The sequence below is a fragment of the Jaculus jaculus genome, chromosome 5 (assembly GCF_020740685.1).
Source record: "Jaculus jaculus isolate mJacJac1 chromosome 5, mJacJac1.mat.Y.cur, whole genome shotgun sequence".
NCBI lineage: Eukaryota > Metazoa > Chordata > Mammalia > Rodentia > Dipodidae > Jaculus > Jaculus jaculus.
In genome coordinates this window covers 167,020,815-167,048,685 of record NC_059106.1, presented here as the reverse complement: position 1 = coordinate 167,048,685, position 27,871 = coordinate 167,020,815, and the positions used below count along the sequence as shown (strand labels likewise).

Sequence of the window (27,871 nt, the reverse complement as noted above, 5' to 3'; positions counted from 1 at the left end):
AAAGGGCCGGTGGGGAGGGAGGGAGGACGACAGGGACAGAGAAGGGCCTCCCGGAGCCGCCCCAGCCGCTTGATGGAGCCACACGGCTGGGGGGAGAGAGGGGACGAGGGAGGGGACGAGGGAGGGGACGAGGGCAGGAAGGGAGGGTAGCAAGAGAGGGAGGTAGACACAAGCAGGAAGCCCACTGGATGAGTCCGGGGAACCTGTCGCCCTGAGGATACACAGAACTGGCCTGAGGCCCACCTGACTGCAGGATCCTGGTCGTCTTGTCTCTGCATGAGGCGTGGCTGTGAGCCAAACGCACTGGCGGCTGGCTTGCCAACGAGCAAGTCAACAGAACAGCTGATTACCTCGCTCTGTAGGCCAAGTTGGCCCAGAACTTGCAGCCTCCCAAGTGCAAGGATTTACAGGACTGAGCCACCAGGCCTGGCTCAGAATAGCTGGTTTTGGTGTTTTTTGTTCTTGTTTTTTGTTTTGGCAGTACCAAGACTAGAACCCAGGACCTTATGCACGTATGCTCTGTCACTGAGCTACGCCCCATTGTCCTTTTTTATTTTATTTTGACCCAGGGGTCTCACTAAATTACCCAAGCTGGCCTCAAACTTTCAATTCTCCTGTCTCAGCTGCCCAAGTAGATGGATACTGGTGTGTACTATCACACCTGGCTCAGATTTTGTTAAAAACAAAACAAAACAAAAACCCCAATGCCCAAGTCCACGGTGAGGATCTAATTTTGCTTGCTTCAGCATTAGTGAGTGGCCCAAGGTTCCCACCCTCCTCTTTCAGTTGTTCAGGGGCCCCCTTAGAGGAGGGGTGACAGATACAGCCATATATTTGGTGTGCAGAGCTCCTGCAATCCTGTGCTCCTGTCCCCAAGCTGGGGAGGATCTAAGGATAGAGCCACTGGCTCAGTCCACTCCCTGAACTACAAAGTCTGACCACACCAAAGTTTGAGGGCTGGGGCCTATCTTTGTGGCACAGTTTGACTGGCATGTGAGGGACCCTGGACTTGATCCCTTAGCACTCAAAGCAGAAAACTGATTTGGGACCCACACTCCTTTTTAACCTACAAAGAAACCCGAAGTACGTATTTTCTACTGGTCTGGACCAAACTCATGATCTCGGGCATAAAGGAAAAAGCTACCTGATCAAAACGAAGACAGTAAGCCGGGCGTGGCGGCGCATGCCTTTAATCCCAGCACTCCGGAGGCAGAGACCGTGTTGATACATGGTCACCTACCAGACCAACCCAGTGCTGCTTCCAAGAAAGCGGGGGTCTTGGCCTCTCGCTTGGTGCCACGGAAGCAGCCCCACGTAGCACACGTTTAACCGTAGCATGAGAGCACTCACCATGGAGCCTTCGCCATTCCACTTGTCCCCCATCACGGGATCACACACTGTGGGGACACACAGCACCTAGTCAGCTACAGCTGTGGATGACTGAGTGACACACCCCTCATGCTGTGTTTGGTTGTTTTAATGAGACAGGGTCTCACTGTGTAGTCCAGCCTGGCTTAGAGCTCAGTCCTGTGTCAGCCTCCCCCACACAGGCATGCGCCACTGTGCCCTTTAACTGTTGAGCCATCTCTCCAGCCCCCAGCTTTGCTTTGTGAAAGCCACAACTATTGCTGGGCATGGAGGTGCACGCCTTTAATCCCCGCACTTGGGAGACAGAGGTAGGAGGATTGCTGTGAGTTCGAGGTCACCCTGAGACCACATAGTGAATTCTAGGTCAGCCTGAGCCAGATCAAGACCCTACCTCGGAACACCTACGGGGGAAAAAAAAATCACAACTATCACTGGGTTTGGTGGCATACACATTTAATCAGAGGCAGGAGGATTGCTGTGAGTTTGAGGACAGCCTGGAACTACATAATGGGCTAGAACAAGACCCTACCTTGAACCAACCCCCCCCCAAATAGTAAAATTGCCGCTACTTAGGTGGCATGAAACAGTATCTCGAGATTTTATTTTATTTGAGAGAGCACGAGAGAGAATGAGCACACAAGGGCCTCTAGCCACCACAAACAAACTCCAGATGCATATGCAACATTGTGCATCTGGCTTATGTGGGTAATGGGGAATCAAACCTGGGTCTTTAGGCTTTGCAAGCAAGCACCTTAACTGCTAAGCCATCTCTGGCAGGGTCTCACTCTACCTCAGGTTGACCTGGAATTCATTACGTAGTCTGAGGATGGCCCTTAGCTCTCGGCAATCCACCTACCACCTCTGCCTCCCGAGTGCTGGGATTAAAGGCGTGTGCCACCACACCCAGCTTTTTTTTTCTTTTTTTTAATATCATGTATACATTAAGGAACAACAATGGGTGAAGACAGTCATGGCCTCCCATGTTCCTCTATCTTGTTTCTGGCACCTTCCATTTCTTTGTGCAAGACTGGTTAATTCCTATGCAATTTGTGACCAGTCATACTTGTGTCTCAAGAATCCAACACTGGGGCTGGAGAGGTGGCTTAGCAGTTAAGGCATCTGCCTGTTAAGCCTAAGGACCCATGTTCGATTCCCCAGTACCCATGTAAGCCAGATGCACAGGGTGGCACATGCATCTGGAGTTCGTTTAAAGTAGATGGAGGCCCGGGCACAACCATTCTCTCCCTCTTTTTCTCTGCCTGTCTCTGTATCTCTCTCAAATAAAAAAGAACCCAACACTATCTCAGGTCACCGAGGTTGGCATAGCAGCCCCTACCCTGGCTGGGCTGAGAGGCCTCACAGTGTCTGCCCAGGTTAACTTTAAGATTATTCCCTTTGGACAACAGTTAGAGATAAAAGCAAGGTGCCAACAGCCAGCGCACAACTGCGAAGCCAGCACTGACGAACGTCTATGGTAGCGCTGCTCCCAGGGGCACATGAAGCAACGGTGCCAGGCTGCGCTAGCCAGACAGGCAGAGACATGATCCTCCCTCCCGCCCATCACCCGCTCGCTGTCTATGGCCCTGCCCGGGCTGTCGACTCCAGTCCAATCTGTCTGGTCAATGTGGGGCATGCCTGCGGTTCCTTTCACACCCCCATGTGAAACCCAGGGTTCACCCCGCAACTTCTAAGCCTTCTGCAGCATTTGGAAAGGTGACTGGTCAGGAGAGGCCACGATGGACGTAGGTGGCCACAGACAGGGGCCGGCATGGGTCGTCCTCAGCGTGTGACAGGCGGGGGGTGCGGAGCCCAGCACAGCCCGTCACTCACCGTACACGAGCCTCGAGTTCTGCTGCTTCAGGTCCCGTACGAGGTCCACCACCATGCCCAGGAAAGACTTGTCCCTTGTGTAACCTTTGGGATGGAAAAAAAATCAACATTAGCCTCTCGAAACAGGGCATGTCAGGGCTGACGTCATGTGTCACGTGGTAAAACACTTGCATTACAAGCACAAAGTCCTGAGTTTGAATCCCAATATCCGCATTTTATTTTATCTATTTATTTATTTATTATTATTTTTTGGCTTTTCAAGGTAGGGCCTCGCTCTAGCTCAGGCTGACCTAGAATGTACTATGTAGTCTCAGGGTGGCCTCGAACTCATGGTGATCCTCCTACCTCTGCCTCCTGAGTGCTGGGATTAAAGGCGTGTGCCACCACGCCTGGCCAATATCCGCATTTTAAATGTTATATTTATTACTTGAGAGAAATAGAGTGAGTGAACATAGGCGTGCCAGGGCCTCTCGCTGCTGCAAGTTAACTCCAAACACACGTACCTCTTTATGCTTTTGGCTTTTACATGGGTCCTGGCATGAGGGGCGGGGATCAGACCAGGGCTATCAGTATATTCCAGCAAGTGCCTTTCACTGCTGAGCCATTCTCCAGGCCTTGTCTCAGAAAGTGGATGGTGGGGCTGGAGAGATGGCTTACCGGTTAAGCACTTGCCTGTGAAGCCTAAGAACCCTGGTTTGAGGCTCAATTCTCCAGGACCCATGTTAGCCAGATGCATAAGGGGGTGGATGCATCTGGAGTTCATTTGCAGTGGCTGGAGGCCCTGGAGCGCCCATTCTCTCTCTCTGCCTCTTTCTCTCTCTGTCTGTTGCTCTCAAATAAATAAATAAAATAGGGCTGGAGAGTTGGCTTAGCGCTTAAGCGCTTGCCTGTGAAGCCTAAGGACCCCGGTTCGAGGCTCAATTCCCCAGGGCCCACGTTAGCCCGATGCACAAGGGGGCGCACGCGTCTGGAGTTCGTTTGCAGTGGCTGGAAGCCCTAGTGCGCCCATTCTCTCTGTTGCTGTCTGCCTCTTTCTCTCTATCTCTCTCTGTTGCTCTCAAATAAATAAATAAAAATAAACAAAAAAAATTTTTAAATAAATAAAATTTAAAAAAAAAGAAAGTGGACGGTGTCGCTCGATCCTCCATGGCTTACCTGTGAGCACGTAGTCATACTTATTCACGCTGTTCAGCTTCAGACCCTCGTACAGTTCATGGAGCTCCTGCGAGTTCAGCACTTGGCCTTTCCAGTGGGCATAGCCTGCGGAGGGAGATTGTGCCAGGCCCTGACACAAGGGGCCGCGGGTGCGGAGACCACACACTTCCCTGGTGTTCCTTAACATCCACCTATCTTCCCTCAGGAGGCCCAGCGCGTCGCTCTTCCAAGAGCTGTCCCGAGATCTAGACAAGATGGTGGAGTGCGGTGCCTCACTGGTGCCCCAACACCTGTCCAAGACTGTCAAAGCCTCCCATGGAAGCACCCGCGCTCTGACCCTGTGCGGGACTCATCAGTGATCTCCACCCTCCTATGGCTAATTCCTGGGGAACGACTGTCCAATGCCTCTGGGAATGAATGACGTGGTGTCCTCTTTTTATTATTTATTTATTTGAGAGAGCGAGCGAGAGAGGAGAGAGAGAATGGGCACACCAGGGCCTCTAGCCACTGCAAATGAACTCCAGCCGCATGCACCACCTTGTGCATCTGGCATACGTGGGTCCTGGGGAATCAAACCAAGGTCCTTTGGCTTCCCAGGCAAATGCCTTAACCGCTAAGCCATTGCTCCAGCCCTGTCCTCTTGCACTCAGCACAAAGCTGGGCCTGCTTGTGCTCTATCCCGTGGGAGGGGGCGGTGTTCATGAGGCAGCACACAAGGCGGTGTACTAGAGACCTCGCAGTTGGTGACTGTGGGCGGCGGAGGTTGGGGGGGGCGTTATTTCCTTCAGTGACACAGCTCCTCAACTTTCCCAGGCTCTACTAAGTAACTGTAATAAACTCATTGGTTCTCCAAGCTGAACTTGGTCAGATCATTGTTTCCTTTGGTCTGTTGTTGGTACTCTGTTTGAGGCGACCAGATGTTTGTTCAACTCCCCAAGAAAAATTCACAGCTCCTCAAGGTGAAGCCTGCCTGCTTTCCTGAGTTCTCACTCAAAAAGAATAATTTTTCCCCCTTTTTTTTTTCTTTGGATGCTGTCCCAAAATCCTAAAGCACGTGTGCCCTGACACTTTGACGCTTTTTCACCCTCCTCAATAAATCTCCTTTGCCTCACAAGGGGGGAGAGAGAGAGTGAGAGAGAGAGAAATTTTCACCCAACAGGAATCAATCCAGCACATCAGGTACTCAGTACCCCGCACACTCCCGCAGGATCTGTGTCCTGCATAGACGGGATGTGGGCAGGGACAAGTGACAAGTGCTCATAGCCTCTGACTTCTCTTTAATTCAGCAGGAGTAGCTCAGGGTACCCCTGAATCCCAGTCTGGTTTCCCAGTCACTTTTCCACATTTTCAGTCACCTAAGCCAAGCTGATAGGTCACTGTCACCTGGGCACCTCGGACAGGCGGCGGGGGTGGGGAGGGGGAGGTGGTTATTCAGTCCCTGCCTGCTCCCAAAACATGTCATAGGCCAAAATCCCAGAAAGAGAAAATCATGAATGGCCAACAGGCCTGGCCCAGGCCTACGCTGGCTTTTAGCTTGAAGTGTTTAGGACTGTAGGCCTCTGTACGCTCTCGAGATGCAGGAGCTCTGAACAGTTTCTCACCTAAGCTTCACTGGGGAGAAGCTCATCCATGCCAACTACCAGCCCACAGAATCTCACCAATGACAGCTTCCTGTCACCTGGGGATCCCAGGACACCCTGACTCACACAATCCCTCTAAGCTATGCCCACGCTTTCAGTAAGCATACCACACCCTCCACTACCGATTCCTAGAACCACAGTCTACAGGTACCAAATAATGGGGAGCCCACAGCAGTTCTTAGAGCTAAATTCAACCCCACGTCTAACACTCGCGCCACTTGGACCCACTTAAACATGAGAGAGAAAGAGAACAGTCAAAACCAGAGCCAGGGACTTCGTGTAGTTTACTGGCACACTGCAGCCACCATGGACACCCAGAGGACAGTGGTGACTCCTATCTGAGGCGGCCAGCTACACTTCCCTACCAATCCATAATCTATCACACCCCTTCCCAAAAAGCTCACCCAAGAATCACGGAAAACCCATCTGAGCCTTTAATCCCACACTCAAGGCAGAAGGATCGCTGAGAGTTTGAGGCTAGTCTGAGACTATATAATGAATTCCATATCAACCTGGGCTAGAGGGAGACCCTACCTCAAAAAAAATATTATTAAAAAAAAAACAGGGCTAGAGAGATGGCTTAGCGGTTAAGCACTTGCCTGTGAAGCCTAAGGACCCCGGTTCGAGGCTTGATTCCCCAGGACCCATGTTAGCCAGATGCACAAAGGAGCACATGCGTCTGGAGTTCATTTGCAGTGGCTGGAGGCCCTGGCATGCCCATTCTCTCTCTATCTGCCTCTTTCTCTGTCTGTTGTTCTCAAATAAATAAATAAATAAAATCTTAAAGAAAAAAAAAAAAAACAGGGTTGGAGAGATGGCTTAGCGGTTAAGCGCTTGCCTGTGAAGCCTAAGGATCCCGGTTTGAGGCTCAATTCTCCAGGACCCATGTTAGCCAGATGCATAAGGGGGCGCACGTGTCTGGGGTTTGTTTGCAATGGCTGGACGCCCTGGCGCTCTCTCTCTCTCTCTCTCTGCCAGTCTCAAATAAATAAATAAAAATGAACAACAACAAAAAAAACCCAGCCAGGCGTGGTGGTGCACATCTTTAATCCCAGCACTTAGGAGGCAGAGGTAAGAGAATTGCCATGAGTTTGAGGCCACCCTGAGACTACATAGTGAATTCCAGGTCAGCCTGGACTAAAGTGAGACCCTACCTTGAAAAACTAAAATAAGCCAGGCATGGTGGCGCACGCCTTTAATCCCAGCACTTGGGAGGCAGAGGCAGGAGGATCACCATGAGTTCGAGGCCACCCTGAGACTTCATAGTGAATTTCAGGTCAGCCTGGGCTAGAGTGAAACCCTACCTCGAAAAAACAAAAAACAAAAAACAAAAAGAAAAGAAAAGAAAAGAAAACCCTAAAATAAATAAATAACGGCATCAGGAAAGGCGCTATGAGGCACTTCAGAGAAATGAGTGGCTTTGTCCTCCCGCTGCCACAAAGAACAGAGAAGGGTCCTTAGGCCACAGATCAGGACTGTGGTGAAAACACTTGCCTAAGACAATGCCCTCAGCACTAAGCGATGTTCGCTAGGTCCCCAAGGCTGAGACAGGAGCATGTGTACCCTGTCCCCTGACACAGCTATTAAGTCTGGACCACCTACACATGACCACACTCAGGTCTCCTCACGCCCCCCACGGCACAGACCTGGTAGGTGGGGATGTGCACGTCTGGGCTGACGGCAAGAGGACTTGGCTGTGTCCTGAGCCAGCACCTGATCTGATGCACCTGCTTAGTTCTCACACCCCAAAGCAGCTACGAGGGTCACCCAGGACTCAGAGAATGAAACTGAGGGGCAGCGGGGGGCTCCCACCTGTTCTTGGTCACGAAACTCCAAGGCCAACGGCGTGGGAATGAGGTGAGCTCCCACCTCTGCACGGGGTGTGGCACGGGTCCTGCAGAGTGTCATTTCCAGGCTTCATCCCCTGGCCACAGGGGGTGGCACCCCACTCCCACAGGGCCACATCACACACACTGTGCCCAGTTCCACCCTGAACGCTGCCCCGAGGTCTTACCTGTGTGGTTTGAAAACTGGACAGAGTTCACCGCGTCGATCTCGAATCCCAAAACCTGCAAGACAAAGAAAGTGTGAGAACATTCTGGGAAGCAGGGCAGCCCACAGCAAGAGTCCCAATGATAGCCCGAGCCCCAACTCAAGGAGAGAACAAGAAAATGGGCCGAGTGGTGCAGACACGTAGGCACTGGCTGAGGGGACAGGAGGTCCTGCCTAATCCAACAAAAGTTACTGATCTATTAATGCTACTCTCCCTTTTGGTTAGAAGAGCTTCTCTTCAGAGGGCAGTGACCTTGGGATGACTCAGAAGGCACCATGGTGCTGGGAAGAAGTGACAGGAGTGCTCAGGACTGCAATATCTCTATCACACCTTCCAAGGCTCAGGGTCCATTACAGAAGAGGTGGCGGAAAGAATGTAAGAGCCAAAGGAAGGGTAGGACTCCTTACAATGTGCTCCCCCCAGACACAAAATGGCCTGGATATCCATGACCTCACAGTGCCTGACACTACCTACACAAAACCATCATAATAGGAGGAAAAGATGATGACATCAAAATAAAAGAGAGACTGATTGAGAGGAGGAGATATGATGGAAAGCAGAGTTTCAAAGGAACAAGTGGGGGAAGGAAGGGAATTACCATGGGTTATTTTCTGTAATTATGTAAGTTGTCAATAAAAAATAAATTTAGGACTAGAGAGATGGCTTAGTGGTTAAGGCGCTTGCCTGCAAAGCCAAAGGATCTCAGTTCAATTCTCCAGGACCCACATAAGCCAGATGCACAAGTGGGCGCAGGCATCTGGAGTTTGTTTGCAGCGGCTGAAGGCCCGGGAGGCACTTATTCTCTCTTTCTCTCTCTCTCAAATCAATAAATAATAAAAATAAATAAATAAATTTAAAGCCGGCCATGGTGGCACATGCATCTAATCCCAGCACTCAGGAGGCAGAGGTAGAAGGATCATTGTGACTTCGAGGCCACCCTGAGACTACATAGTGAGATTCTACCTCGAACAACCAAAAAAATTTAAAAAAATTTTTTAAAGTGGAACATGAATATGTGGTTGGCATTGGTTTGCAGCAGTGCTGAGGTTAATGGCATGCACCACCACACCCGGCCCATGTTTTTTTTTTTTTTAAAGGCAGAGTCTTACTCTAGCCCAGGTTGACCTGGAACTCTGTAACCCAGGCTGGACTTGAACACATTGATCCTCCCACCTCAGCCTCCCAAGTTCTGGGATTAAAGGTGTGAGTTTTAATTCTGGCTTTAAAAGCTAAGTTTTTAAAAAGGAGGCTGGGAAGCCAGCTCAGTCAGTCAAGTGCTTCTTGCACAAGCATGAGGATCTGAGCTCGAGATCCCCAGCACCCGTGTGAAAAGCCAGGCGAGGTAGTGTCCACCACTATCACCCCAATGTAGGAGGCCCAAGAGGAAGCTAGCTTCTTTTAGGCAGTTTTACTCAGGGACAGAAGACCAAAGAGGAAACTGATGGCACTCTGCCTTGGCAAGAATGGAAGTCCTGTCTGATCAAGATTCACCCACAGGGCTGAACAGTTAAGATGGCTTAATGGTTAAGGCGCTTGCCTGCGAAGCCTAGGGACCCATGTTCTGCTCTCCAGATCCCACGTTAGCCAGACACATAAAGGTGAGGCAAACACGAGGTCGCACATGGCCACGAGGTGGCGCAAGCACCTGGAGCTTGATTGCTGTGGCTGAGGCCCTGGAGTGCTAACTCTGTCTCTCTCTCACTCTGTCAGTGTAGCCAACTACCTAGACTAGCCTTCACTATGCAGGTGAGCTGGCCCTGGAGTCTGCCCTTTAAAATCTGCAAACCAATGAGGTCTTCCCTTTACATAAAAATACATTTTCAAGCCGGGTATGGTGGCACAGGCCTTTAATTCCAGCATTTGGGAGGCAGAGGTAGGAGGGATCACCATGAGTTCGAGGCTACCCTCAGACTACATAGTGAATTCCAGGTCAGCCTGTACTAGAATGAAACCCTACCTCAAAAAAACAACAACAACAAAAGTTTTTTTTTCAATCATCTATAAAGGCTTGGCCCTGTTATTTCCAGTCCTCTCTGCCTCTCCTCACTCTGCCCCTCCCCAACATAGCTGGAGGCAGGAGGGGGGGAAGGTAGGAGAGAGCCATGCACTGTTTCTTGGTCTGGATTTTCCTCTCGTCTGGGAATCTACCATGTGTTTATTTCCCCTATATCTACCACATGGATGCTTTTTCTAAACTCTGTGTCTGCTACCTGTGTAATTTCTCTAAACTTGGGGTAACCATGGATATAACGCTCTTTGCTACTCATTTCTCATCTGATCTTTTTGGTCTCTGCTTTGATATTTTCTTTTCTTTTAATTTAATGTATTTTTATTGACAATTTACATAATTGTAGATGATAACTCATGGTAATTCCCTCCCTCCCCCCACTTTCTCCTTTGAAACTCCATTCTCCATCATCTCCTCCCTCCCCTCCCTCAATCAGTCTCTCTTTTATTTTGATGTCATCATCTTTTTCCTCCTATTATGATGGTCTTGTGTAGGTAGTGTCAGGCACTGCGGGGTCATGGATATCTGGGCCATTTTGTGTCTGGAGGAGGACATTGTAAGGAGTCCTACCCTTCCTTTGGCTCTTAGATTGATTCTTCCACCTCTCCCACAATGGACCCTGAACCTTGGAAGGTGTGATAGATATATTTCAGTGCTGAGCACTCCTCTGTCACTCCTCAGCATTGTGGTGCCTTCTGAGTCACCCCAAGGTCAACACCATGCTTTGATATCTTCCCTCTGCTGTTCTTCATTACGCCACAACCATTTGCCCCTTAACTTTCTTCCCTGGGAGGCTCAGGGTGGATGCTGTGTGCGTCTCTTCTGAATCTCCTTATGTGAGCTCCTCGGTTCTATGTTCCACATGCTCGTGGCTCCGCTCTAGTCTTTCCGAGAAGCCTCAGTTTTCCTGGAATGGGCCTTATCAACTGTGCCGTGCCTTCCTCATGAGCGCATGGTGCCTGTTTCCACCAGCTTATGACTCTGCTCTAGCTTTCTTCCTAGACCTCAAAAAAATTGGACAGGAGCTAGGCGTGGTCGCCATGAGTTCAAGGCCGCCCTGGGACTACACAGTGAATTCCAGGTTAGCCTGAGCAGGAGTGAGACCCTACCTTGAAAAACCAAACAAAGACAAGACAGACCCCAAATTGATTTTATAAACTTAGGGGACCCCTCCTGAACTCCAAACTCCTGTATCACCGGCACCAGAGAGGTGGAAACTGGAGGTTCCCTACGGCTTGGGGGCTAGCTAGGAAGAGATGCTATCGCGAAAATTGAGGTAGAGGGTTGGGGAAATGGCTCAGTGGTTAAAGGCACTTGGCTTACAAAGTCTGATGGCCCGGGGTTCAATTCCCCAGTACCCACGTAAATTAGACAGATACACAAAGTGGCACATACATCTGGAATTTGTTAGTAGTGACAGGAGGTCCCTGGCATGACAATACCCATTCTCCATTTTCTCTGTCTCCCGCTGGTCATCCCCAGGGCCCATGACAGATACACACACTTCATGACACCAAATCCCAGTGGTCTCTGCTGTTGCTTATCCCACTTTCTTGTCATTGTTCCCTAACAGCTCTGACTCACTTGAGCAATTCTAAAGTGACTCACTCAGGATGAGCCACACTCTTCAGGGTCCTAAGTCCCTTGGCTACGGGAGTTCCTGAACACTAGATCCAAAGAAGAGGACTCTCTTCAACCATGTATGTAGCTTTTGTCTGACTTCATCTAGATCCCTGCCTGGCTTTGCTGACCTTACCCACTGGTGAGCTCTCTCCTGGCATCATCCCAGTAGACACAGGACAGCAGCCTACCCCGCAGCCCCCAGGAGGTGCCTGGCCTGTTGATGTAGCAGTGCCCTCACCCAGGCCTTCCACGACAGCAGAGGGTCAAGGAGCATCTGAGAGTGCTGAGCTCTTGCTGCTTGCCCCCACTCGGGGAGGGCCAGTGGCCTGCTCAGATGCTGTGGCTTGGCTGCAATGCCCGATTTGGCCACATGCTGATCCCCATCTAGGACCTCGGCCCTGTTGAGTCCTGCTGCTTCTCCTTGATGCCACCCTCACCTCTGAGCAGATCACAAGCCCCCTATGCCTGGGCTACAGCCGTCTCCATGGTGACCGCCCCTGCCTAATATGGGCTACCCACGATTTCCCACCATCTTGCACAAAGCTGATGTCTTCACACACATCTCCACCCTGACCCCAGCTCTGCCTGGAGAGGCCCGTCTGCTGGAAGGGCCCTCGCTTGTTCCCCCTTACTCTCCAGCTACAATGCCTGTTCTGCCAAGGGCCACAGCTGTGCCCAGACTCCCCCACAGGCAGAGTCTCCCCTTCAGTCCCAGCCCCTGCTTCCGGCCAGGTCTTGCCTGGTGACCACTCCCACAGCCAAGGCCACCCAGAGGCTGCAGCGGAAGACCCCAAGTAACTGTGTCCCACGGCTCTGAAGCTGCACCCAGCAGCCACGCCTATTCATTGCTGATGTAGAGAAGAAGCAAGCCATCGGAGTCAGGCAGGGACAAAGGTCAGGAATGTGAAAGGTTCACAGTACCAATGGCAGAACACCCTTGTAAACAGGCTGAACTGAGGACTCCCCCCCCACACACCACCACCAGGACCTCAGGGCCCAGAACAAAGGAGGTCTGTGAGTCCGATCCACATGGACAAAGGAAGGAGGCAGTGGAGGGAAGAGATGGCAAGGACCTCCAGACCTCTAGAGAGCCACAAAACAGACCCTCCATGGTACACACAGGTCCTTAAACCCCCGGACTTTGCGATGGGGCAGATGGGAAGTGAGCCACCTCATTTGTAGGATGGGGAAGTGAACAGGAGTCAGAGACACAGAATGTGACAGAGTGAGAGACAGAAAGAGAGCAGCAGATGCCGAGAGGCAAATCTTGGGGTGGCACCATGGCAGCAGCTGCCCTGGGGGAGGAGGACTCCCAAGTGCTGGCGTCATTCCACACGCCACTCCTCCTCCTCCTTCCTGTGAGTGGTGTTTACTTTGTGCTAAGCCACTGAGCTATAAACTTACGATTTGTATTCAAAGCTTGCATTGAAACATTCTAAGCCAGTCTTAAAGGCTAAAGTAACATAACAAAAATTAGCCATCTGATTAAACCGTGAAGGTCAACATCACAGTGATGATGTAGTTGCCTCGGTCCACCGACTCCTCTGCACCTACGGAGCCGGGAGTGTTTCGAATCCCTTGAAATTCTCGTCAACTGTGATGATCCAGGTCCAAAGCAACGAGGGCTCACATCCTGGAAACGCCGCCAAGCTATCCTGCCCCACTGCTCCTGCCTGCGTGGATAATTAATCCCTTGGTGCTGGCGCACTATCTGAGAAGGAAGTTGCTATTTTCCGCTTTTAAGTGATGGCACTAAGCCACGGAGCTGGCACCTCCATCTCAAACATCACCACCCCAAATTGGCCCACTAATCCGTGTCACATGCTAGTTTCAACAGAGTCCACCGGTCTATCTGCATGCGCAAACAAATCTCAGAGGAGGACCAGGGGAGGGCAAGCTCTGATGGGGGGACACTGGGGCCCCAGAAGAGGAAGGCTGCCCTCACTAGACCCCTTCCTTTCAGCGCAACCCCACCCTTCCGCACTTGGCTGTGACTCGGGAAATGCCACCACCAGGTGGAACTCCTCTGTCGCAGTGCTCCTCTTTCCCTGGGAGGTCCTCCCCTGCCCCTAGAGACAGCTGGATCTGTTGTTTTTTCCATCCCTTGAACTCAGCAGGCATCTGCAGTCAGCTTGTAGGCTGTGTTTGTTGAGACGGGATGGTTGTTGTGTAACCTAGGATGATGATGGCCTATGTGGCCCATGCTGGCCTTGAACTTGTACCAATTCCCCTGCCTCAGCTCCAAACTCTTGAGATTACAGGCGTCTGCTTTTTCTCCCAGCCTCTTTTCTTCCACCCCAGCGTCAGCTACTGAAGCCAGGCAAGCCTGCCTGTTCCTTCTGCCCTCTTGATAACTGTCCCTATTAACTGTTGACAGAACTCCTCGGGTCTCAGTTTCTGGCCCAGCCCTAAATGAAACACACAGGGGCGTCTAGAACAGCCATGCTTGGTTCAGGCAGGGGTCACAAACAGTCCGAGCAGCTAGTTCCTCTTCAACATGAACTCCAGCCAGCAGCCAGGGCAGATCCCTCCCCGTTCCTTGATAGACACGTGCATCACTCTGAAGGGAACAGACCTGTGGCCCCACCCCGTGTGGACTCCTGACCCACAGGACCTCCTCAGGCCATGGTTAAGATGGCATGACAGGCTTATGTCTCTTAGGAATCACCTTACTTCACAGAAAACCTCATATCTAAAATGTCTCAGGACCCTGTGTTGGGCAACAGTGACCCTTGCTCTCTTGCTGACTCTTGTGTGATCCATTTGAGCTTTAGCAGTTAACACTTGTGAAATGAGTTTTCCTCCATGGCCATGTTATTCTCCAGGTGAGCCACAGTTAGTTCCAGAAGTCCTCTGAGAACAGAGTCTCAGGCTTCAGGGAAGAAGGGAAAATCGGAGATGACAAGGGTCAGGTTCACACGGGGTTACTATACAGGGATGGAGACCACGTGGCTCTTCTCAGCTTTGGCAGGAAGTATCACATCAGCCCCAGTAGAAGAGTTTACACCAGGAAAACTGGTATGCACAGCCAAGCAGCCCCTGCTACCCTACGCCAGCACACAGTAAAAGATACGCAGGCTGGGCGTGGTGGTGCACGCCTTTAACCCTAGCGCTGGGGAGGCAGAGGTAGGAGGATCGAGGATCGCCGTGCGTCCGAGGCCACCCTGAGACTACACAGTGAATTCCAGGTCAGCCTGGGCTAGAGTGAGACCCTACCTTGAAAAAAACAACTCCTGAATAAAAAGATACACATCATGGAGCCAGGTATGGTGGCACAAGGCATGGATCGCCATGAGTTCAAGACCACCCTGAGACTGAGAACACACAGTGAGTTCCAGGTCAGCCTTGGCCGACTAGAGTGAGAGTACTTTGAGGGGGAAAAAAATTACAACCTATGTTGGGAGGTAGCTCAGTAGGAGGTAGGCATGCTGGTACATGCCTTTAATCCCAGCACTCAGGGACAGAAGCAGAACTGCCTTGAGTTTGAGGCCACCCTGAGACTACATAATGAATTCCAGGTCTCAGGCTGACCTGGAATTCACTTTATTTAATTCACAAATTAAACTTCATAGCCAGGTGGTGGTGCATGCTTTTAATCACAGCACTTGGGAGGCAGAGGTAGGAGGATCCCTGTGAGCTTGAGGTCACCCTAAGGCTACATAGTGAATTCCAGGTCAGCCTGGGCTAGAGAGAGACCCTACATTGAAAAAAACAAAAACAAAAAAGCTTGGTATGGTGGTGCATGCTTTTAATATTTTATTTTTATTTGATAGAAAAAGAGGGAGAGTGAGAGAATGGACATGCCAGGGCCTCTAGCCACCGCAAACAAGCTCCAGACACGTGTGCCACCTTGTATATCTGGCTAATGTGGGTCCTGGGGAATTGAACCTGGTTCCTTTGGCCTTGCAGGCAAACGCCTTAACTGCTAAGCCATCCCTCCAGCCCATGGCGCATGCTTTTAATCCCAGCACTCAGGAAGCAGAGGTAGGAGGATTGCCATGAGTTCAAGGCCACTCTGAGACTATACAGTTAACTCTAGGTCAGCCTGGGCTAGAGGATGAGGTTCTACTTTGAAAAACCAAAAGTAAATAAATAAATAGATAAGCCACTTGCTTTTGGGTCTCTGCTGCAGCACTCAACACTCTATGTGGGATTCTTAGGGTCACTGCTCTCCACGGACTCTGAGTCAATGTGGAGCTGACCAAAGCCTGTGCCTCAGACGCCCCTGGCAAACCCATACCCTCTACAGATGAGATGAGATGGGTATCTCAGCCAACAAGCGCGCTGACCAAAGCTGCAGCCCTCCCAGTGCGTGGCAACCACACTCTAGTGACTTCAAAACAAGTCTTGTGGGCAGAACTCATGCTGGGCACACAGGTACTCACAGCCAGGCATGCTGAGATTCACAGCCAGCTTTGGTGGGGGCGCTGTCTGAGTTTGCCTCTCAACACAGAGGATGCCAGCACCCAGCAGGGCTCCTGGACCTGCTGATGAAATGACGCGTGGACTATGCAAGCTGGAGACCCCAGCTCTCCTATGGAGAAACCTCAGGCTGTCTCCCCGGTGGGTCAAAGCAACCCACAAACCGCAGGGGATGGGGGGTGAGGGGTGCGGTTTGGGCCCGGCAGCACTGTGGGGTTGTCATATACACGGCATCTCCGGAGCGTGCACGCAGTAAAAATGGGGATGTGGGACGTTTCCCATCCTTTCTCCCTGCCGCCAATGCTGCCAGACAGAGGCTCCTGTTTCTGTCCCCACCCCCAACAGCCCTCAGTCCTCCCTCAGCCACACAAGCACCCTTCCCCTCAAACTGGGATGGGTTCTGTACTGGGGGCGGGTGGCTGCCTGCCTGTCTTAGGCAAGTGGCGCTCCTCCCAGGGGCCCATCGCCATACCATCAGGCCTCCAGCAGCGGGGCAGATGCACAGGCAGCCAGAGGCAATGAGTCTAGGCAGCTGCTCAGCTTAATCCTCTCTCTCCCTTCCCCGGGGGAGGCAGAGTGACACAGAACCGCAGGAGTAAGGAAAACTCCGGACTATTCCAGTGTGACTCCTCCACTCAGCCAGACTACCCTTGCTCAAGTCACCGAAGGACAGAGAGGAGGGCTGGGCTTAGTCTTGTTAGTGCCCCCAGCCCTGCAGACCCGGCCCCCACCTCCATCAGGCTCACAATTCAGCCAAACCACACCCTCTAACCTCAAGAAACGTCTACTAGAAACAGCCAGTCCTGTATTCCCTGAGTTGCCAACCGGGGCTGGAGAGATGGCTTAGAGGTTAAGGCGCTTGCCTGCGAAGCCTAAGGACCCACGTTTGACTCCCCAGATCCCACGTTAGCCAGACACACAAAGGTGAGGCAAGCTCAAGGTCGCATGTTCCCACTAGGTGGCACAAGTGTCTGGAGTTTGATTGCAGTGGCTGAGGCCCTGGTGTAGCAATTCTCTCTCTCTCCCCCACTCTCTTTTTCTCTCTAAAACAAATTTAAAAAAGAGAGAGTTGCCAACTGCTATGTCCACGGCAACCTCGCCTGTGTAGCAAGCAGAGATGCTTCTGCACTGGAAGAGAGCTGAGGACAGAGGGCCAGCACTCCTCGGAGGGATGCCCCTGGTGACCCCTTGGCAGTCAGTTACTGTAATGGTTCCTGCTGCCCATGAAGTCACGACGACCTAATTGCCGGTGCCAATGAGCTGTGTTCTGCGCTCTGTTTCTTTCCTGCTCCCTTCTAGTTGTTTGTCAAAGAACAGCTAGTTTCTACGCTACGCTTACTGGTAACCATGCACACAATCAAAGTACAAAAAACAATTTGAGTATTGAATGTGCCCCTCCTATGATTAGGGCAATGGAGGAAATGTATAACTCTACTAGGAATAAAAAATTAACTCTAGAACAGTTTTTAGATGGTGTAGAGTAGAAACAGCTTATGATGTTTTAGAATAATACTGATCCTGAGAAAGTGAAAGTAGAAATGTTAATCGGTAATGTTCATTAGAAGCATGAGAGTTCTACAAAAAAGGAGTTACAAAAGTTGGGCATTCCCACCAGAACGCTTCCTGGGGGGTATGTTCAGTACTTGATCAAGGGCTGATAGTGGACTCCCAGAGCTGGGAACTACTTAGATCCACTCCCCTATGAGGGAGGATATGATAAATTCGGTAATAGATGAATGAATTATGAAGAAAAAAGGAGGCTATGGCATTCTCTTCCATTTATGAAACGCTTAGCAAGGACACGTAAGCCTTGGTGCTTATACTCTAGACAAGAAAAAAAAGAATTCCTGGAAAACATTAAACCAGCCTTAAAATATTGGTGGTCTTTTGGATAGAAACACTTTTATAATAAATATGAGGATTATATAAATAATCTAATAATTGGAAAGAAATGGCTCTCTGCTTGGTTTATAAGAAATAAATAACCTATTGTTCACCTTACATCCCTTACCCCAAGCTTCTATTCATGTAAAGCTGTGGTCAATGGTGCAAGACGTCCTTCTTAAAAAATGGGTACATTCCTGCCTGATAAATATTACATGTATGCTTACAATAGAACAATACTTAAGATTGTTTAGATTAATGATTTCTGAGATCACTTGTTGGCTTGCTAAGTTTCCCTGTTCAATCTGTATGAAACCTTCAGTAAATCGCAGCAGCATATTCAACCTAGAGTGTGTCTGTCTGTCATTTCCTCGCCGAATCCCGAGTTCTCCTTGAGCCTTCGCCCTTGTTCTCCCTCGGTCCTGATCTCCCCGAGAGTCAGTCTGCGGCAGCCAACTTTCCTGGCTCATGCCAGGAAGCCAGGCATGTGCCGTGACCACATTCCCCTATGTGTGTACCCTTGCATCCGCTGTCACAGCCTTGGTCATCACTCTGCTCTCAGCACTGCCCCAGCCCCTCACTTCTGGGCTCCCCATACTCACTGCCAGGATTACAATGCCCAGACGCATGTGCCAAGGAACCATGCCTAGCTGCTGGGGTCTTCCTCTGCTAGGCTGCGTGGCAGAGCCCTGAAGGAAGAAGGGTCTAGACTAAGCTCCCACCAGCCCATTGGGCTCACCATGATCTGTGTGTGCTCTGTCGGGTCACTCTGAGCTTCTGTCACCCAGACACAGGCTTACCTAGGCTACAGAGGGTCAGTGAGGACTGAGATGCCTGCCAACACCTTGTTTCACCATCTACCGCCACCATCCGCACACACACGGTTGGCTTAGAAGGGTTCCTTGGATGCTGACAGCTGGAGGCCATCATGCTACACAGAGATTGCCAAAACAAACATTCCTGATCCCATACAGACTGCCCAGTATGGCCTTAAACCTGTTTAACCCCAGAGAGCTCAGCGTGTATACCAACACTGTTCAAGCTTCATGGTCTCTACCACGGGGCCTCCCTCAGTCTCCGTACTCAGGAGGGACAGCTGGCTATATACCAAGAGCTCCCCGCCCTGGGACCTCCCCTCCCACCAACGGCAGCTGGCCCCTGGAGGGCAATCCGTGCCTACCTCAGCAATGTCTACAGGACAGCCATCCCAGCGGGCTGCTTTTCCAGCCATTTGGTGACCATCAGAGGTAAGCAAGCAAGTTTGGATGGCAAGAACAGCAGGCTGCTGCTGACGGGCTGGGGGGGGGGGGGCAGAGGCCAGCACACTGGTGTCAGCCCAGGAGCCCTAACGTCATGCAGCGTCTGGGGTGGGGTACCATAAGGAGGGAGGGCACCAACACTTCTCAGCACCTTGCTCGGCACACCCTCTTCCTTTTGTTCTTCCTCAGGATCCTTCTTCCAGATCCCTCTGAGGGGGACTGGCTGTGACTCCACGTCAAAGGCTCTGGGTGGGTATGTTGGGGGAGGGGGAGACGGTGACATCAGAGCCAAGGACACACACACACATACACAGTCAGCCTTGTGTTACTGAAGCTTTGGGTTCCGTAGGCGCGTCTCCCTTTCCAGATATACCTGGGTTACCTCAAGCCAGGGTCCTGCAGAGGGCAGAGCAAAATACACACACACATGCACACGCACGCACGCACACACACGACCTCACACTCATATGCATAACCCTAGTCATACACATGCATGCACTGGAGTGGTTCAGGACTGAGGTAGGGCGGGGGCGGGGGGGATCAGAGAATGAGGCCAGCAGGTTCCTGTGTTGCTCCAAAAGATAACAGAACCCACCCAAAACACACAGTTGGAAGCACAGGCTGCACCAACACTGTTCCTTCTCGATGGATAAATTCTAAAAGCAATGCCTGGGCTTCCCACTCCTGGCTGCTTTCCACATATTGCAAACACAGCCGCCCGTCCACCTTACGATTTCAGGGGCTGTCCGGCAGCCTTGCTTTCCTGTTTCGGGACATGCAGCTCAATGGGCTTTAAGTTAAGGCCTCAGAGCAGACTCTCAAAGCTGCTGGACTCAGGCCATGCACGCCCAGTGCTCACCACCACTCCTAGAGCTCTGAGGCTACGCCATCGCTCAGATCCTCTGGCACAGGGAACACAAGAGTCTGGAGGGCGTGTGCCCGCTCTGACTGCTCGGCAGGCTTTACTGGTACAGATCACCAGGCCTGCTACCTCTCCACCTGCACGCCGTCAGTTACGACTGGCTTCTCTACCACAGTGGAGTGGCTGTCACCCGTGGGCGACCCAACATAAAGGGAGGACAGGAGCCATGCACTATGGGCAGCTTGGGGACATGCACCTCTTCTGCTCCCTTCCCTTCGAAAAGGGACATCATGACACCACCAACTTTCGAGCTTTCAGATTTCCCTGCCAGCTCCTGAGTTCAGCAGACTGAATGGTAACCTCCCAAGACCATGTGTGCCAAGAGCCTGTGGATTTGACCACACTGAGGATGTCATTAAGTTAAAAAAGTTAAGCCAGGCACGGTGACGCACGCCTTTAATCCCAGCACTTGGGAGGCAGAGGTAGGAGCGTCGCCATAAATTAGAGGCCACCCTGAGACTACATAGTGAATTCCTGGTCAGCCTGGGCTAGAGTGAGACGCTACCTAAAAAAAAAAAGCAAAAAAATTAAAAATAAAAATAAAGCCGGCATGGTGTTGCATGCCTTTAATCTCAGCACTCAGGAGGCAGAGGCAGGAGAATTCCTGTGAGTTCAAGGCCATCGTGGGACTACATAGTGAATTCCAGGTCAGCCTGGGCTACAGTGAGACCCTATTTCAAAGGCTTACTGGTTAAAGCACTTGCCTGCGAAGCTTAAGGACCCAGAAGCGACGTAACCATACAATGTGACACCTGCACACAAGGTCACACATGTGCACAAGGGGGCGCACGCACCTGGAGTTGCAATAACTAGAGGCTCTGGTGCATCAATTCTGTCTGTCTTACACTCATAAAAAAAAAAAAAAAAATAGGGCTGGAGAGACGGCTTAGCAGTTAAGCGCTTGCCTGTGAAGCCTAAGGACCCCGGTTCAAGGCTCCATTCCCCAGGACCCACGCCAGATGCACAACGGGGTGCACGTGTCTGGAGTTCGCTTGCAGTGGCTGGAAGCCCTGGTGCACCCATTCTCTCTGTCTCTCTCCCTCTTTCTCTCAAATAAGTAAATAAAATAAAGAGTTACAGGTCAACCCAAGCAAGAGTGAGACCCTGTCTCCAAAAAAATTAAAAAAATAAAAAATAAACAACTTCGCCACCTGAGGCTACATAGTGAATTCCAGGTCAGCCTGGGCTAGAGTGAGACCCTGACTTGAAACAACAACAACAAAAAAAACAAGGAGCGTCGGGGTGCAGTTCTGAGGCAAAGCACATGTCATGCATGCATGAGGCCCTGTGTTAAAGCCCTCAGTGGCACCCAAAAACGGGGTTAGGGAGCGTGGTCAATCCTGGAAAGGCCTGGGAGAGGGAACAGACAACAGGACACACTCAACTTCAGCCTTGCCCTGTCTCTCAGCCTACAGTTCGGGGCCAGAACAGTGGGAAGACCCCTGCTTTGTCGGACAGGAGAGGAGGGGACAGAATCGGGCAGAAAGAGAACACAGCTTTTCCCGCCCTCCTTACTCTCCTGCTCTGCAGACGTCAGATCATGGCATCTGGCACCCTATCTCCTACCACCTCTGGTCACAGGGCAAGTTCCCCTGGGCCAATAAATGCATGGGGGGGGGGTGGAGGGGCTGGAGAGATGGTTCAGGGCCTCAGGAACCAGGTTTGATTCCCCCGGACCCACGTAAGCCAGATGCACAAGGTGGCGCATGTGTCTGGAGTTTGTTTGCAGTGGCAGGAGGCCCTGGAGAGCCTGTTCTCTATCTATCTGCCTCTTTTTCTTTCTCAAAAATACATAAATAAATATAAAAAAAAAGCATCTTAGGCCAGGCATGGTGATGCATTACCTTTAATCCCAGCACTTAGGAGGCAGAGGTAGGAGGATGGCTGTGAGTTTGAGGCCACCCTGAGGCTACTTAGTGAATTCCAGATCAGCCTGGGCTAGAGCAAGACCCTACCTGGAAAAAAAAAAAAAAAGAGAGAGAGAGAAAACTTAAAAAATACATCTTGGCTGTAGCTCAGAAACAAAATCCCCAAACAAGGTCAAGGTTCTGCTTTTCCTGTCTTGTATACTTTTTTTGGACCAGTCAACTTCCATGGCTCATGTCATGAGACCAGGAAAGGGTGCCCTTGGTCCTGTAGGGTAAACTGGGGGACAGTTCAAGTATGGGAGTCTGCGCTACACCTCATGTCAGCAGGAGTTCCCCAACCACAGGTGCCAGTCAGCACGAGGCCACCAACAGCATGGTGCCCGCAGGGCAGGCTCCGAAAGCTCCCAGCCATAATTCTAACACGAGCGGGCGACATGCTGTGGTACAACTCTGGGACCTTCGGGGCCAGTCCCCACAAGAGGCTTCCCCAGCCCCGGCCCTTCTTTGAGGCATTCCTGAGCAGCATGTAGGCAAATCTTTGGGACTCAGCTCAAGTCAACACCCTCTCCCTTTTGTAACTCTACTTTCCCCAGTTCCAGGCATGTGGACAAGACTCCCAAACTTCAAGGTGGTGACTCAGATTAATATATACGCCCTAATCAGGTGAGGCAGATCATGCCTTAAATTAATCCTAGCATTTGGGAGGCTGAAGTTGGAGGACTGCTATGAGTTCCAGGTCAGCCAGGACTAGAATGAGGCCCTGCCTAAAAATAAATAAATAAATAAATATTACTGCTGGCCCATGCCTTTAATCCCAGCACTTGGGAGGCAGAGGTAGGAGGATCACTGTGAATCTGAGGCCAACTAGGGACTGCAGAGTGAATTCCAAGTCAGCCTGGGCTAGAGTGAGACCCTACATGAAAAAAAATTATTATGGCCAGGTGTGGTGGTGCATACCTTTAATCCCAGCACTCGGGAGGCAGAAGTAGGAGGATTGCTGTGAGTTCGAGGCCACCCTGAGACTACATAATGAATTCCAGGTCAGCCTGGGCTAGAATGAGACCCCCTACCTCAAAAAAAATTATTATGATCATGGTATATTGCGGTGGCTAGATGCCTTGGAGACATATATATACACACACATACATATATACACACTAACAAAAAATATGCACTCTTGCTAGGCGTAGTAGTATAAATAAGCTCAGCATTTAGGAGGCAGAGAGGCAGGAACATCAGGAGTTCTAGGCCCATCTCAACTACACAGCAAATTCAGGGCCAACATAGACTATATAAAACCCTGTGTAGAAAGACAAAATAAGTTAGCTCAGTAGGCAGAACACTTTCCCAGCAAGCACAAGGCCTGGAGTTTGATTCCCCAGCACCACATAAACCAGGTATGAGGCACAGGTGAGGGCAGGAGAATTAGGAGTTCAAGATCATCCTTAACCATATATGGAGTTGGAAGCCAGCTCAGAACTTACATGAGACCTTGTCTCAAAAACTCAATTGAGGGACGGACCCCAGTGTGAGGCTGGATTCCCCAGGACTCATGTAAGCCAGATGCAGAAGGGGGTGCATACGTCTGGAGTTCGTTTGCAGTGGCTGGAGGCCCTGGTGTGCCCATTCTCTCTCTCTCTCTCTCTGCCTCTTTCTCTGTCACTCTCAAATAAGTAAAAAAACAATAAATAAACTGAAGCCATGTGTGGTGGCACATTCCTTTAATCCTAGCACTGGGGAAGCAGAGGTAGGAGGATCACTGTGAGTTGGAGGTCCTGAGACTACATAGTGAATTACTAGGCTAGAGTGAGACCCTATCTCAAAAAAAAAAAAAAAAAAGGGCTGAGTGTGGTGACCTTTAATCTCAGCACTCGGGAGGCAGGGGTACGAGGATTGCTGTGGTTCAAGGTCAGCCTAAGACTACTTAGTGAATTCCAGGTCAACCTGGGCTAGAGCGAGACCCTACCTGGAAAAACCTATATATGGCAATTAAGGTGCTAGTGTGAAAGGCTGAAGGGCCTGAGTTCGATTCCCCAGTAGTCACTTAAAGCTGGTGCAGCGTGCATCTGGGGTAGCACCCTGGGTGGAAAAGGAGGATTGCACCACACAGGATAAGTAAAGCATTGTGCACTTGCCAACATGGGCTCGGTGTTTAGCAAGGTGCTATGTCTTTGGATTTGAATCCCTGAACTTCTTGCCCACTTCTCTTTGCTCCACTTTGCCAAACTCACCAGCCTCGGGACAGTCCTGGTTCTACTGAGACACAGTTCTGGTCCTCCATACCTCCTTCCAAGCCAGCTCACACTGCAAGCCTATCATAACCAGGTGGCTCTCCATGATGTCTCTCGGGGCTTAGCAAAGGGACTGGGGTGTGCAGTGTAGAGGTAGGAGGACCCGCCACATCGGCCCCTTGCTCAGGGAGCCAGCCAGAGACAGTGAAGGAGGTCATCACCTGGCTGGCCACACTAGCCAAACCTTCCTGCTGGACCAGCCAGGCAAGGAAATGCTAGTCACCCTGGCATTGCCTCTGACCCATCTTAATAGCCACTGCACCCCTCCCCAGCCCTCTTCTGCCCCTCTAAGGGCCACCCGTCAACAACCAGGAGGGAGCTGGCACGCCGCCTGCCAGCAATAGTGGGAGACACATCTTCATCGCATAGACTTCAGGAGAGGCTCCAGGAGCTGGCAGGGCCTTTCTGTAAAACAGGTTGCTTTCAGAGGCAAACCAGTCTTGGGACTTCTTCACAGCCCACAGGAGTAGGCTTGTGGAAAATGCAAGTCTGCCCCTTCCCATCCTGTTCCTGCAGATCACCAACAGGAACGAGAGGTGGGGCCTGGCCTCCTGGGCACCAGTCTGTGCCCCTTCCTCTACCCAGGCCCACATGGTGGGCAGGGACAGAACCTAAAGGTGCAAACATTTGCCAGTCTCTCAGGTCGCCCTAGAGGTTGCCGGTGTTCTCCGCGGGGTAGGATCCTCCCCCCAATTCCGGGGACCAGCCGCATTTTGTCGCCTCTAGGGAACCTCCACCCACGGGCCCAGATGCAACGGGGACTGACAAGGACCAGCGAGTGCGCCACTGCCTGCCGGTGCGTGGGGGTGGGGGGAAGGACTCCGTGACACCGTCCCACCTGAGCTCCCCATTTGCAGGGGTCCACCAGGATGCTGGCTCCATGCTCCCCACACCCCCGACACCCGCCCGACCGGCCACGGGCAGCGCGCCCAGCTCCAGAGCCGGGGGACCGAGCCTGGTGGCCGGGGCGGAGGGTGGGAGGAGCGGATCAAGGTCACAGGTTCCCCCCGCCCCGCGCGCCTCCGGGGGCGGTCCACGCGGCGGACCCGCACTCACGGCGCCCGAGCTGGGTTACGTAAGCCAGGCGGAGCACGTACCTGCAGCGGGAACGTGGCCGCCCGGTTGCCCACGTAGCCGCGGACGACGTGGCTCTGGATCGAGAGCACCCGGCACTCCTCCTCCATGCCGGGCTGGCCGCGGTGGCGCGGGACCCGAGCCGTGTCACGGAGCCGCTCGCTCGCTCGCTCGCCCTCTCGGATCCCGGGCCCGGTCTCCGGCGCGCGCGGCCCGGCTCGCGCAGGCGCTCGGCTCGGACGCGCTGCCCGCCTCCTCTGACCTCAGCCCGCGGCTGCGAACCCGCGAGTCCCGCGCGGCACTGGGCGGGCCGGGGGCGGGCCCGGGCGCAGGGGGCGGGGCCTCGCGCGGAGCCACGCCCCCTCGGGAGCGGAACCGCCAAACCCCGACCCCGGCGGGCTCGGCCAGCTGGCTGCCACCCTCCGCTGCCTGCTCGTGGGCGGGGAGCCAGCCTGCCAACGCCGGTGGGCACGCGCGCCAGTGCACCCAGCGCGCCGGTCGTGCATGCACGCTCATTCATCCTTTTTTCTGTTTTTTTTTTTTTTTGGAGGTAGGGTCGCACTCTAGCCCAGGCTGACCTGGAATTCACTCAGTTGTATCAAGGTGGCCTTGAATTCACGGCGATCCTCCTACTTCTGCCTCCCGAGTGCTGGGATTGAAGGCGTGCGCCACCACACCCGGCTTCATCCTTTTTTGTGTGTGTTGTTTTGTTTTTTATTTATTTTTTTTTTTTTTGAGGTTGAGTCTCACTCTGGCCCAGACTGACCTAGAATTCACTCTGTATTCTCAAGGTGGCCTTGAACTCATGGCCATCCTCCTACCTCTGCTGCCCAAATGCTGGGATTAAAGGCATGTGCCACCACACCCTACTTCATCCTTTTTTAAAAAAAAATTATTTATTTGGGAGAGAAGGAGGAAGAAAAAGAAAGAATGGGCACACCAGGGCCTCTAGCCACTGCAAATATGCATCTGGCTTTACAGTGGGATGTGCAGGATCGAACCTGGGTTCTTAGGTTTCACAGGTATGTGCCTTAATTGCTAAGCCATCTCTCCAGCCCCCCCACTTTATTTTTTTATTTTTATTAATATTATATTTTGTTTTGTTTTTCATGGTAGAGTCTCACTCTAGCCCAGGCAGACCACTATGTAGCCTCAGGGTGGCCTTGAACTCATGGTGATTCTGCTGGGGTTGAAGGTGTGCGCCATCGCACCCAGCCTCATTCTTTCATTCATTTATTCATTCATTCCCTCCACACGGGTCTGAGGCCCTGGCACCGCGCTCCTGGGAGCAGCTGGACAATGAGCCCCGGCCTGTGGAGATCAGGGAGGGTGTGCGAGGCCCTGGGGGGGCATTGAGACGCAGAAGGAGGGCTTGTGGGGGGAGAGGCGCCAAGGTCCGAGAAGCTGCGCATAGCATGGGCTTGGGACTGGATATTATTGCTCCATTGTCTCAAGACCCCTGGGTGTCTCCCTCAAACAACTTGGCCAGTGTGGCTTGTCCTGTGACCTTTGGCTGCCCCTAAATTAGAATACATGTCAAATCCCACTCCTGCCCTACCTCCAGGTTCAAGCCCCATCTCCCAGGGCTTCCCTTCAAAACAGATCCCTGCTGCACTTGGGATCTTTACTCTTCACCTCCTATTCAGACTTGGCAGTTTTGGGGTACCTGCGGTCATTAACCAACCTTGTCTTTCTTTTTGGTTTTTTTTCAAGGTAGCCTGGAATTTACTATGCAGTCTCCACCCGACTTCAAACTCACAGCGATCCTCCAATTCTAAGATCTTCCTACATAGGCCTTCCCAGGGCTGAGCTGAGATTAAATGCGTTCACCACTCTGGGCCAGGCTCAAGTCTTAATGACTGTTAAGCTTGTTAACATGGAGATAGCTCTCTAAGGGACCAGGTCTGCCCCAGGATGTGAAGGAGGGCCTCACCTTTGAAAACCAGAGGAAGTGAGGCAGGACAGAAAGAGAAACTGATCGCTTCTCAGCCTTTTGCTAAAATCAAGTGTAGAAAGAGAAATTGGCCGGGCGTGGTGGCGCACGCCTTTAATCCCAACACTCGGGAGGCAGAGGTAGGAGGATCAGCGTGAGTTTGTGGCTACCCTGAGACTACAGAGTGAATTCCAGGTCAGCCTGAGCTAGAATGAAACCCTACCACAGGAAAAAACAGAGAGAGAAACTGTAAGGCTTGCTGACAGTTAATATTCCTTTCCATAGATATTTTATGATAAAGTAGCCATGACCCAGGCTTTAAAGCCTGTGTGTATATCACCTTGGCTAGGGCCTCATTCCATTCCCCAGAAGAAGTCTAAGAATCTCAGATATTTACTTTATTTACAGTACAGATATCCTGCCATCCTGGGGCCCACTGTCTTATCAACTGTAATCATGTCATGTGCTCTTCAAGAACATTCCTGTGAAATCTTTGAGGTGATTTTTAGGAAAGAACAGGGCCCAGCCTCCAGGCATATGG

General features: G+C 51.7%; 1 protein-coding gene across 1 annotated transcript in view; it reads right to left on the bottom strand.

Moving 5' to 3' along the window:
* Nucleotides 1-25,572, bottom strand: part of Pdxk (pyridoxal kinase) — a 41,929-nt gene extending 16,357 nt beyond the window's left edge. Inside the window, exons 1-5 of the mRNA XM_004654511.2 lie at nucleotides 25,421-25,572; nucleotides 8,008-8,062; nucleotides 4,354-4,458; nucleotides 3,199-3,282; nucleotides 1,351-1,397 (exon numbers count right to left, since the gene is read on the bottom strand). Coding sequence (XP_004654568.1) covers nucleotides 1,351-1,397; nucleotides 3,199-3,282; nucleotides 4,354-4,458; nucleotides 8,008-8,062; nucleotides 25,421-25,507 — 378 coding nt within the window. The 5' untranslated portion in view covers nucleotides 25,508-25,572. The remainder of the gene's footprint in view (nucleotides 1-1,350; nucleotides 1,398-3,198; nucleotides 3,283-4,353; nucleotides 4,459-8,007; nucleotides 8,063-25,420) is intronic.
* Between the last annotated feature and the right edge of the window lie 2,299 nt (nucleotides 25,573-27,871).